Source organism: Onychostoma macrolepis, chromosome 08, assembly GCF_012432095.1.
Source record: "Onychostoma macrolepis isolate SWU-2019 chromosome 08, ASM1243209v1, whole genome shotgun sequence".
NCBI lineage: Eukaryota > Metazoa > Chordata > Actinopteri > Cypriniformes > Cyprinidae > Onychostoma > Onychostoma macrolepis.
In genome coordinates this window covers 1,311,835-1,325,264 of record NC_081162.1, presented here as the reverse complement: position 1 = coordinate 1,325,264, position 13,430 = coordinate 1,311,835, and the positions used below count along the sequence as shown (strand labels likewise).

Below are 13,430 nucleotides of genomic sequence, written 5' to 3'. Positions count from 1 at the left end.
AGTTTGTTTAGTATAAAAACCATTTTGCCTATGGAGAGTCCCCGTAAACCACATATGCAAGAGTGAGTGTGTGAGTTTGTGTTTTGTTAGCAATAAGGTTATAATGTAATAATTGGACTGTATTTTTGTGTATATATTACAGTTTCTTTATATTTGTCTATTTGATTTAGTTTCTTCTTTTTGATATTCATGACTGTTATTTTTTCTCTTGGGATCTCTGGTCTTAAAGGGGTCATATGACGCGATTTCAAGTTTTCCTTTGTCTTTGGAGTGTATATATAAGATCCGTAATTTGTAAAGACTGAAGTCTCAAACCCAAAGAGATATTCTGTATAAAACCTTCCTAAAATGCCTCATTTAAACATGCCCCCACATATCTACGTCACTGTATGGGAAGATTTGAATAACACCACCCAAATGTTTACACAGAGAAAGAAGGGGTAACTTTTATTCTCGCTGTAGTATTGTTGCTGCCACCGCTATGTCATGGAGACGCTGTGTGTTTCCAAATATGGTAAGGGGCATAACATTTCCATCATACACTCGAGGTATTTGGCCAATCACAACTCACTGGATAGCTGGCCAATCAGAGCACACCATGCTTTTCAGAATGATGAGCTTTGTAAAAGTCAACGCGTTTCAGAAAGGAGGGGCAGAGAGGAGTAACAATAATGTACGGTATGCAGAAAATGTGTTTTTTGAACCTTAAACCGCGTAAATACATTGCATTACACCAGATACACAAAATAATGCTATTTTAGCATCGTTATATGACCCCTTTAATAGCAAATTAAATGATCAAGTACGCTGGCCAAAAATGTTCAAAATGTTCAAAAATACTCATCCAGTTTAAAATCATCCTGAAGTTATGCTCTGCTCTAGCTTTTGAAATACTGCCTTGTTCCTGAAACTTGGTATTGTGGTACTGTGAATATTGTTGGTACCTCTATGATAAACTGTATGATAAATTACTTGTGGTGTCCTTTATTTGTACACTGGATTAGATAAAAGTGTCTGTTAAATGATTCAGTGTAAGTGTAATGTATATTGATAACTGAACTGAGGTTTTTAATGCCATGCCCCACCCCAAACGATACTTAAATGAGTGACATGTTAAGAGCAGGCTAGTTAAAAACGTAAAGGTTCTGCAAAAGAATAATCAGACGTTCTCATTCTATCCTGCTCTTTTTGCTTTATTCAGGCTGGCTGGAGGGGGAGGCCCACCATCAAGCCCAAAACTAGGCTATGGAACCGGTAGTGATCGAGGGCCAGGTGGTGACTTTGGCATGGGCGGCATTCAAGCAAGTGGAAACCCTTACAAAAAGCTAGTCCATGATGGACCTAGACATTCCCAGACTTCTTCTACACATCAATCTCAAATTCAAAGTTCATCAGGGGGCATGGGACCCACCCAAAGCCCTGGACAACATGCCTCCAGACGCAACCTCCAGGTGGACTTTAGCAGCAGCAGTGGTCGAACAGGCCGCTCACCATCAGTGTCTCCCGATAGAGCCAGTGCTCCAACTTCACCATACTCGGTACCCCAGATTGCACCGATGCCTAGCAGTAAACTCTGTCCAGTTTGCAATACTACAGAGCTGACTAATGTTGATGGGTCACCAAACTTCAACAAGTGTACACAGTGCCACACTACAGTGTGCAACCAGTGCGGCTTCAACCCCAACCCACACCTTGCAGGGGTAAGAATTTTAAATAATTTGCGATTCCTACTATATACTTGTTTATTCTTATTGAATATGTTTTAGTTTATCAAGATTATCTTCTAATAATCTTTTAGTTTAGCATGTGTGTTTTCTGTGGCATCCTCCTTTATTATGTTTTTCATTCAAATCATTGTCATTGACACTAAAATATATACAATATGCAAAAGAACTTAAATATTAGATGGTGAATGATATAAATGGATAAATCAGAGTTTGAGGTGATGAGATGTTTGATCATCATAAGTCAAAGCCCTGCAAGTCAATCATACCTGTGGGAGATGCCGCAGGAAGCATTAGATGAAACTTCACCTGAATATCCAACTAAATTCACTGCTATAATGCAAAAGGTCTGCACAGTGAGAAGGTAGTAAAAAATGCAGTATTTATTTGAAATCGAAGTAGTAGAAGTAAATTTTAACATTGTGTATTCACTGTAATTCTTAGACATTTAATGTGTCCTTGGTCAATTTTATTTTTCAAAAACCATTTGGAAATAAAAAGTGATTCCAAGCGTTTAAATTGAGTGTATATCTGTTGCTGAGTAATGCACTAATATGTGTGTCTTCAACAGGTCAATGAGTGGCTCTGTTTAAACTGCCAGATGCAGCGGGCTTTGGGAATGGACATGACTACACCACGTTCCAAGAGTCAGCAGCAGATACATTCTCCTTCTCATCAACCTAAGGCTGACCCCATACCCAAGACACAACCCTCAGCTCAAACCACGCCACAGATGCAAACCCAAATACAGACACAGACGAAAATTCAGCCTCAGCCTCAGCCTCAGCCTCAAACCCAAGCTTTCCAGAGACAGATGGGTCCTACTGGACCTAACCAGAGTGGACTTCACAGTGGGCCACAAACTGGTCTCCAGACACAGAAAGAACAACCACAAGCAGTACATACACAATCAGGTTCCCAGTCAGGGTTCAAGGATACCCAGAGACAGCGAGGCGAGGTATTGGGACCAAAAAGTCCCGAAAGGGTGGCCCAGACAGGCCGGATTCCTCATCCAGGGGCAGTGCCTTTACCTGGCTTAGCAAAGGCACAATCACAGTCTGATCTGGGGCGCAGCACTCCAGTACGGTTTGGAGGTCAACCCGATAAGACCCGAAGTGCTGGAAGCTCCCCGGCTCATCACCCAACATCCCACGAGGCTCCTCAAGATGGTTTAACTAAGCTGTTTGGTTTTGGGGCATCTCTTCTAAATCAGGCAACCACCCTTATTTCTGTTGATCCTCTTCCTGGATCCTCACCGCACCCCTCGCCTGCCCGTAACCAGAGTGCCCAGGGGACAAAGGTGATCTTTAGTGATGCTAATGCTGGAGCTAATGCTAAAACTACAGCAGGGCCACCCAGCAGTGCCAAAACAGGCCCAGGCGGAGTGACATTACCCAAAGGTCCTGGAGCCCCTCTCCAAAAACAGCCTCTGCAGCAGCAGTCACCAGTGCACCATCAAAAAGGGCTGAAACAACAGCAGTCGCCGGCACACCATCAAACAACACCGCAGCAGCAGCAGTCCCCACTAAAGCAGCCTCCACCTCAGCCAGTTAATCAGAAACCAGACGTTACCTGCCCACTATGTAAGACTGCGTTCAATGTTGGAACAACAGAACCACCAAACTACAGGTCTTGCACCCAGTGTCATACAGAGGTGTGCAATCTTTGTGGTTTCAATCCCACACCACATCTGGTGGAGGTAAGGAGCTGCACAGTTCTTACTATACTGAATGTAATGGACTATTCCTATTCCTTTTTTTCTTCTCTCTGAGAAGAACCAATTTCCTGTCTTAAATCTAACTTAAATCCTTGTTTCTCTCACTTAAATGCTTGTTTTTTCATTTTGATGTTTTTTTTTTTTGTAATTCTAAGTGCCAACCAAATTCATTTCAGAAAAAAAAGAAATTAAAAAAAATCATAAATGCATTTCATTCCACCTCTTTTTTTGGCAGAAAGCAGCTTTTCCTTTTCTGCTGGCAGTAATGTGTGTGGTGGGAATCATAGGTGATGTGTTCTGTGTTCACAAAGAGAGGCCCAGACTTATGCATGGCTGTTGTTCTCTGATTTTGAAGCACTTTCCAAAGCACTGCAGCTTTACAAGCTGCTATTGATAATGCATGTGTCATGCTCTTGTGTTATGATGTGAGAGAGCCCGGCCATAATCAGTTTGTCTAGATGACCTATCATGTGTCCATATGAGCAAGTGAAAGGATGTGGATATCAGACCTAACAGTATGTGCATGTGTGTGCAATGCTGGATTTAGACATCTAGGCAGCTACCCAGGGTGACATTCAGAATGCTAATTTGTACAATCAGTTCATATACACTTATTTTATTATTAACTTATTATTATTAATAAGCAGCTTTTTTATTTATTTTTTTACATTTATTACATACAATAGATTCTGACTAAATCAGACTTGTATTGAAGGGGGCATTCACCCATTTAAGCTACACCTGTGCGTGTGTGTGTGTTTGTGCGCGTGTATGATTGGGGGTGCGATAGGTCACATCCAAGCTGATTTCACTGCCTCTGTCCCAGTGAAATTCCTTCTGATTTTGGTACAGTGATTTTTTTCATTAATGTTCAGTGTATGTGCAAAGATTGTGCTGAAAATGACAGCAACAAACATTGCATATTTTTTAAGAACAATGACACTAATTTATCTGGATAAATACAAAGGGAAAAAAGACGAGTAACTAACTTGTCATTCTAAAACTGCAGATGAGAGAACAGTGGAGGGATGGATGGATGGAGAAAATCAGGGATAGAAATGGTAGTTGTCAAATGAATGGATTTTCAAATTATGATCTTGTGTGCATTCATATTTGTTTCTCTTCATTGGTTGTTATTCCCTACTTTTGTAAGTACCTAATAATAATAAATAAATGTAGTTCCTAAATGTAATGTCTGGATATATTTTAGCAACACTGCATTTGTAACACTCTGTAACAAGTAATTGTTAAACTGGTTGTATTTGCTGAATCTCTTTGTAGTAATTTTTAGTAACACTTTACTTACGTATAATGCATTATAAAGGTATACATAATGTGTGCTGTAATGCACTATATATATTTTTTTATTAAATTTTTTTTTATAAATAACTATAACCAAAGTTAAAATGCATTGCAATATTAAATTTGTTTGTGGTAGGTGTAGATGTTAATAAACCATAATTTGATAGGAAGCATTTTTCGTTGTCAAATTGTACTACCTACTATTTTAATGGGAGTTAGCAATAAGCTTACCTTTGTGTTGGGGCCCCGATTAATGTTTTTTTTATTTTTTTTATATTTGTTACTTTGTGTGTGTACACACACACACACACACACACACACACATGTTCGTTTTTGTGAAAAGTGGGGACATCCCATAGGCGTAATGGTTTTTATACTGTACTTACTGTATGTCCTATTGTCCTACACCAATCCTACACCTAAACCTACCCCTTACAGGAGACTGTGCATTTCAACTTTCCCCCAAAAAACCTCACTCTGTATGATTTATAAGCGTTTTGAAAAGTGGGGACATGGGTCAATGTCCTGAGATGTCACCTTCACCTTGTAATACCTGCCATACCTTTGTCATTATACAAATCTATGTCCTGACTTTTCACAAAAATGTGCGCACACACACACACACAATGATTTCTAAGTATTAATAATAATTATAATAATTATTCATTACATTTATATAGTGCTTTTCTAGGCACTCAAAGCACTTAAGTATTGAATTTGAACTTCTCTGTTGTCTTGCAGAAGAAAGAATGGCTCTGTCTAAACTGTCAGACTCAGAGACTGATGTCTGGTGGACTTGACCCTCTTCCAGTTCTACCTTCATCACCCAGCCGTCAACCAACGGGTTCACCTCGGCATCAACAACTTTCCAGCAAACAGCAGCAAGGGCTTCAGACAATGTCATCACAGCAGAAACCTCCTGTTTCTCAACAGAGTGGTTTCTCTTCCCCCATAGCCAGACCAGCAAGTGATATAAAATCTTTTACACAGCCTGCTACAGCTACAACACCTCCTGTGTCTACCACTACTGCATTTGCTGGTGAACAGGAGAGGAAGGAAACTGCACCCAGACTAGATAAATTGCTTGACCCTGGCGATAGAGACAATAAACCAACTCAAAAGAGAGGAACAACAGAGTCAATACAGACACCTTCTAAAGATGAAAGGAAAGAATTACAGAGTATTACCAAATACTATGAGGTAAGCCATCGGGTCATAGTAATTTACCCATCATTTTGCAAATTATAAATTTATATAAGGGGTTCAAAAATGTTTTTGATAAATTGTTAATCTTAAACTTTACATTTTAAAAATTAAAATAGCTTTCACAAAGAGGCCAAAGTGAACATGCATCTATTTTCAATGCTTGTTGCATAGTATTATCAGGTTTTCAATAAACCAGTTTTTTTTTTTTCATTAATAAAGAGAGGGCTCAATGCACTAACTGATTATCACCCATCCCAAGGAAGAAGATGTAGTTTTAAAAATTTAGTCAGCTGTTTGTGCTTGATTTTATGGTGTGAACTGTCTAAGTGTATCTTTTGTATTATGTGTTTTTTGGTCTCCTAGGAAAACAGCAAGACAAACAGCAATCATGATCTATCACGAAGTCCACAGAGTTTGAGTGATACTGGCTATTCCTCTGATGGAATCTCCAGTTCACATAGTGAAATTACTGGCCTTATCCAGGAGGAAGAGCTAAAAATGAGCGAGAGAGGTCTGATTGGGCACCATACACCACCAAGTCCATCTGAGCTGATTAAGCTGGAGAGCTCCATGCGACCCCTTCTAGAGTCAAAATTTTCATCTGAAGGGGAAAGAGCACAGGACAAGAAGCATGGAAAACAGCAACACGGTGATATCAGGAAACATCAGTCTCGCTCAATATCAATAAGTCCAGAGGAATATGACTCAGATGAGGACTTTGAAGGCATCATAGAAGAGGAGGAAGATCCAACTGAGGAAGAGCTTAGAGCAATTGCTGCTTTAGGGGACAACAGTGGCCATAAAAAAAGAAATTTAGAACCTGAAGAGATTACTGATGAGGAATATATGAGAAGGCAAATTATGGAGATGAGTGCTGATGAGGAGAATGAGGATGAAGAAGAGGAAATGGAAGAAGAGGATGATGATGATGATGAAGGCTATGGCTACAAAAAGCTAAAAAGGCTCAAAAGCACAGCAGTGATTCAGGAAAAGAAAAGCGCCGTCTCACTTATCACTCTAGTAGCTTTGAGGAGGATAGTAAAACAACTAGTGATGTATACAAAGGATCAGCTGAAGAGGACCTCATGGCCTCGCAAGGAGGCTTACGCAGATTTAAGACCATAGAATTGAACAACACTAACAGTTATAGTCGAGACATGGAGTTAAACAATGACAACGACCTGAGTCTCGACCGAGAGCCTGAGTTGGAGATGGAAAGCCTCACTGGTTCTCCAGAAGAACGGTCAAGAGGAGAATATTCCTCCACCCTCCCACCAACCACCTCTAGCTATACTTCAGGGATATCCCCTACTTCCATATCATCTATGGAAGATGACAGTGACAGTAGTCCTAGTCGGAGGCAGCGGCTGGAGGAGGCAAAGCAGCAGAGGAAGGCCAGACATCGCTCCCATGGCCCTCTCCTTCCCACTATTGAGGATTCCTCAGAAGAAGACGAATTGAGGGAAGAAGAAGAACTTCTAAGGGAGCAGGAAAAGATGAGAGAAGTGGAGCAGCAGAGAATCCGAAGCACTGTCCGGAAAACGAAACGTGACAAAGAAGAGCTAAGAGCACAAAGGCGCAGAGAACGATCCAAGACTCCCCCAAGCAATCTATCCCCCATAGAGGATGCTTCTCCAACAGAGGAGCTAAGACAGGCAGCCGAGATGGAGGAACTCCACCGGTCCTCTTGCTCAGAATACTCTCCTTCAGCTGACTCAGATGCTGAGGGCTATGAAATTTCATCAAAGCTGTACAAATCTGGTAGTGAGTACAACCTACCAACCTTTATGTCACTTTATTCTCCTACTGAAAAACCACAAACTACATCATCTACAGCTGCTATAACAACGTCCTCTAGTGGCAAACAATTAAAAAGTGCAGAAGAAGTATATGAAGAAATGATGAGGAAAGCAGAGATGTTGCAGAAACAACAAAAGCAGCAGACACAGCAGCAATCAGGCTCAGGTCTGATTTTACAACAGTACAGCACAACCACCTATCAAGAGTCAGACATTAGAAATAGACAAGATATTGAGGATGAATATGATTATCCTGATCAAGATGATCTCCACTATGAGAATGAGGAGACAGTTGACATCTATGAAGAGATCCGCCAGACCTCACAAAACATTTCAAAACAGCTTGATGACCAAATGGAGATGGATGTGTCCTATTCAGAAAAGCAGTTACTAGATACAGGCTCAGCCTTTGCTAAGTTGCTGGAACAAAGCAACGCTTTACTGACTCCTGGCACAAGTCCCACCCAGCTCTCAGCACCAGTATCATTTTCTGAAACTGGGACAGGAGGACGGATACCTGATGTCAGAGTAACCCAACATTTTTCAAAAGATGGGCCCAAAGATAGACTTAGAAATCAAACTGGTAAAAATGGTATTACACCAACAGTTGCTGCCACAACTATTGCTGCTTATGGAGTGTATGCCAGGGATACTGTCACTGTCTCTCAAACTAGTGCCAGTCAAACAGTATCCACCACACAACCTAACTTATATGGTCGACAAACTACCACAACCACCGCTGGTGTTTCAAATGTGTCTCATAAAATAGCTGCAATCACTCAAGCTTATAACCAAAGAGAAAATGCTGCAAGGAAAATGGCAATCAGCAAAGGAGTCCAAATGAGGGATATTTCAACATCATCAGAAACTATAATTGAATCTGGCCCAAGTTCAATTAGGTGTTATACTTACCATGAAAGGAGTCCACCTCATTCTCCCACTTCATCTCCTCTTCATAGTCCAACAAGATCTTTTTCTAGGAGAACAGCTGAGCTTTCAACTCAAACAGTTAGCCCTTCAATGTTAGCTTCTTCAGGGAATGCTTCTCACGCCTCTTCGGTTATGGCACAGGGCACTCAGACTTCACATGGGGTTGTTTCACCCAGCCTTTTCAGACAGCAGACTTCTCAAGATACCTATTTTATTGTTAGAACAGAGGAGCTTGAGCCCACTAGTCCACCAAAGCCAGTTACAGTTAACACAGCAACATCTCCTTTGTCTTCTCCAACAAGATTTAGCCGCCAATCAACATTTGATGCCTACTCACCTCCTGTCAGCCCTCCTGATACTCCACCACATCAATTATCACCCCAACATGGTTTCTACAAGAACTATAGAGCTGAAAAAGTTAGTGTCGGAACTAGCATGGTCACCACTGCTAGCATGTATACACGTGGATCACTGTCAATGGAAAACATATCACTTTGTCGGATTTCGACAGTTCCTGGTACTTCAAGAATTGAGCAAGGACAACGGTTTCAGAGTGGAAGTGTAGTAGATCTACGAACTGGAATAAAGCCAACACCAATTATTATGACTGACCAAGGAATGGACTTGACTTCCTTAGCCACAGAATCTCGAAAATATTCTGGGTCTGTTGAAGGAAGCCCCATTCGTCAATCTACAACTATTCAGCCCTTAATAATGAACCTGAATACACAGGAGCAGCTGCATGTTGTGACATCAACAGCAACAACTGTCAGTGTTACTGTAGCTGCATCTATGTTCATGTCCCAGCCTAAGCACCCTGTGCTGTATTGTGATCCTCTTGAAAACAGATTTGATTTGGGCAAAGACATGGGAACAGTAGTTTGCCTGGCACCAAATAAGCCACCACCAGTTGATCCATCCATACCAAAGATCGATGCTAAGCTGGAAGACCTGAGTATCCAGCAGCAGCAGTTACTTAAACAGCAGCAGAAGCTTCAAGAGCAACAACAACTTCTTGAGCAGCAGCTTCAACAACATCATGAGCTTCAACAACAACAAGCTGCCTCTTTTGCAAAGTTGAACATGTCTAGCCAACTACCTCTATTCAAAAAGGATATGCTTGTCACTCAGAAAAGCACTGCCACAGAGGTTAATGTCATCTCGCCGGGTATGACATCTGAGGTTTATAGTGTTGGAGGCCCACTTGAGTTAAGGGGAAAGCAAGCAGAGACAAGTATCATGAATCTAACAAACGTCAAGCCTCAAGTGATGATGGTCCAGATAGATGGCACTGCACAAGGAGCCACTATAACACAACTAATCAAATCAGAGGAAGGCCAGGATGCAATGAATTTAACAGGGCAAATAAAATCTGAAAATCAAGTAACTTGTTGTGATATGGTATATAACTTGCCCTTTGGTGGCAGCTGTGTGGGTGGTCCATTCTCCCAGAAACCAGTCACAGATGAGACTTCTAAGCCATCATCAAGAGCACCTTCCTCACTACCACAGCTCTATCAACAACATGGTTTACAGCAAGATGGCCAGACATACCAAGATTACACAATTAAATCATACACATTGCCTCTCCCTGGACGACTACAACCATCAATGTCTGAAACAAACCTTTCAGAGGCAGGGTTGTCATCATATTCAGCAAATCTTGATCCCCATTTTCATGCCTCTGGGGAATTATTCACAGACACAGTAAGGGATGGCTATGATGGAGGGTATCTTGGAATGGGGCTTCAGTATGGCTCCTACACAGATCTTCGTCAGGGTGATGTTGCAGATCTTCCAATTAGAAGGTACAGCTCCCTGACCAACATCAGCTCAGATTATGGATATTTCTCAGGTGATTTTGCAGAATCTAATCTTGCCCAATACAGTGCTACAACTGCCAGGGAGATAAGTCGCATGTGTGCAGCCCTTAACTCCATAGATAGATATAGTAGTAACCCTGACATACTACAGCTGGGCACTGGAAGAAGTAGTGTTCCACCTAGTAGAATTAGTCTGCCCCAAAGTCACAGACCTGGTTTCAAGTACAGCCCAGATGGAAAGCCTCTTTCCCACAGTCAAACGCTAACTGATCTAATCAATGCAAGACAAGCCAGTCTCCGAGCTATGTATCCATCAGCTATTAGATCAGCTGACGGCATGATCTATTCAACTATAAACACACCAATTGCATCAACAGTTCCAATTACTACCCAGCCTGCACCTGTGCTACGACCTTTATTAAGAGGGGTATATAGACCTTATCCTACACCAAATATGACACCAATACCCTTGGCAAGCCTAACTAGACTGCCACTAGCTCCAAGGACTGGGCAGGCACCTTTCCGATGTTCTACACCTAATCCTCTCCCTCTTACAACATCTACAAAAGTTTCTGAGTCTCCAGCTCTCACAACAGTCCAAGATGCTCCATTGTACCTTGGTAAGTCTCCAGTAAGCCTAACAGTAGCTGGAACAGTAACACAACCAATTCAGCCTTCTTCTGTACCTGCTGGTCCTATCACATCAGCACCTATTTCAACACCAATGGCCATGGCAATGAGCCAACCTGATATCCAGTTGCAACCAATAAATCTATCTCAGCCCCACCTTCAGACCAAGTCCACTGCCCAGCCTTCTATACAACACCAACTACCAGTGCAGGGTCATCCTATTGCTTCCAAATCACAACCACCCCCATCATCTCAAGGAGGTAGAACCGCTGCTGCTGCTATCAGAAGTATTGCTCCAAACCAAGAAAAAGAAACAGAGGAAAGACTGCATCAACATCAGGAACAGCATTTGCAGCTTGAGAGAGAAAGAGTAGAACTGGAAAAATTGCGACAGCTAAGGCTTCAGGATGAGCTTGAGCGGGAGCGTGCAGAACTGCAGAGGCATAGAGAAAAAGAGCAGATGCTAGTGCACCGAGAAATTCAGGAATTGCAGACTATAAAGCAACAAGTTTTGCAGCAACAACAAGCTGAGAGAGAAAGCCAGTTGGTCCTACAGAGAGAGCAACTAGTTCAACAAAAACAGCAGCTTGACCAGATACAATCTTTGCAACAACAGTTACAGCAGCAGCTTGAAGAACAAAAGAGACAAAAGACTGCCACAGCTATTGCTGCAGCCGGTGCAAATACTCAAATCCTCAGTGATCAATCTGGCAGAATAATTCAGCCACAGGAATTGGCCTCTGATATGTTGTATAGTGATGTTCAGGTTTTCTTAAGATCACTACCAAATTCTACATCAGAGATATGCTTGAGAAATAGTGAAGATCAGACAGAAATCAGGTCCATGCGTAAACAAAGATCAATGCCTCGACTGCAAGATGGAAATGATGGAGAAATGACAATGTTTTCCTTGCCCCAAAGGCTTGTAGACTGCAGTGTGCAAACTGATGATGAAGATGGAGAGGAGAGGTACCTGGTATCAAGAAGACGGCGGACTAGGCGCAGTGTGGACTGCAGTGTTCAGACAGACGATGATGAAGAAAAGGCAGAGTGGGAGCAGCCAGTTAGACGTAGACGTTCCCGTTATGCAAGACATTCTAGTGAATCTGGTGTAGACCATAAATCTGAAGCACCTCCTTTTACCACTTCAGCTGCTAAAACAGCATCTTCCAGCATTGCCATCCAGACAATTCGAGACTGTTCTTGCCAAACTGAGACAGAGCAGCTGGTTAGAGTATCTCCAAGCATACATGTCACCATGCCAGACCCAAACAAGGTTGAAATTGTCCACTATATTTCTGGTCCTGAGAGAACACAGAAGGGTCAAAGCTTAGCTTGCCAAACTGACCCTGAGACACAGTCTCAAAGCATAGTTATTCCACAGATTAGCATTGCTACCACTGTCAGTCCCACCAGTGCCCAGTTAGTTGGTTCTGCAGATCCACTCTCTACAGGTCAACAGAGTGCTGTGAAGTTTGGGAGGCGGAGACCTGATCCTTTGGAGTTTGGCTACCAGCAGCATCACCTGCATAATGAGTCTCTGTCCAGCTTGATCCGGCAACAACCGAAATCTCCACAGGTGCTGTATTCTCCTGTTTCTCCTCTTTCTTCTCCACAACGCATCATAGAAACATCATTCTCTTCTAGTGAGAGGCTGAATAAAGCACATGTCACCCCGCAGCAGAAGTCCTGTATTGCTGAGCCATCACAGAGACATCAGGCCCTTCCCCGCCCAATGAAGAATATTCAGAGATCTATGTCAGACCCTAAGCCTCTCAGCCCAACTACAGATGAAAATACCAAGGCTCGGATTTCACTTTATCAACAGCAAGCCCTTCAGAGTCAGGTATGTGTAATTCAGTATCTTTGATTTTAAACTTGCGCTAGCTTGCTACAAAGGACAATATGAGCTTGTTAGAACAGTATGACTTGGATTAGAACAGTATGACTCAGGTGGTGTTGTGTTGTCATCCTCAAATCTGTCCCACTCCTGCAAAGTTTAGCTCCAACCCTGATCAAACTCACCTACCTGTGATTTTCTAATGATCTTGAAGACTCTGATTAGCATGCTCAGATGTGTTTGATTAGGGTTAGAGCTAAACTCTGCAGGAGTGGGCCAGATTTGAAGATGCCTGCAGTATTGCATATACAGACAGTTGAATTATTTCTTGACTATGCGGTTGCAATGTGATATGAAGTATTCTGTCTGTGTTTGCAAGCCTGAGATGCTAAGAAATGGCGAGTTTGTATATCCTTTTATTCCCTTGTTTCAAATTAATTTGTGTTGTTGATTGTTTTG

The 13,430-nt window shown here is 42.0% G+C and overlaps 1 protein-coding gene across 1 annotated transcript in view; it reads left to right on the top strand.

Annotated features, from left to right (window-relative positions):
• The window catches only part of bsna (bassoon presynaptic cytomatrix protein a), a 53,265-nt gene that overhangs the window by 20,594 nt on the left and 19,241 nt on the right, over positions 1–13,430 (top strand). The window contains 5 exon segments of the mRNA XM_058785125.1: positions 1,202–1,700; positions 2,296–3,423; positions 5,485–5,943; positions 6,313–6,901; positions 6,904–12,977. Of these exon segments, the coding sequence (XP_058641108.1) occupies positions 1,202–1,700; positions 2,296–3,423; positions 5,485–5,943; positions 6,313–6,901; positions 6,904–12,977 (8,749 nt within the window).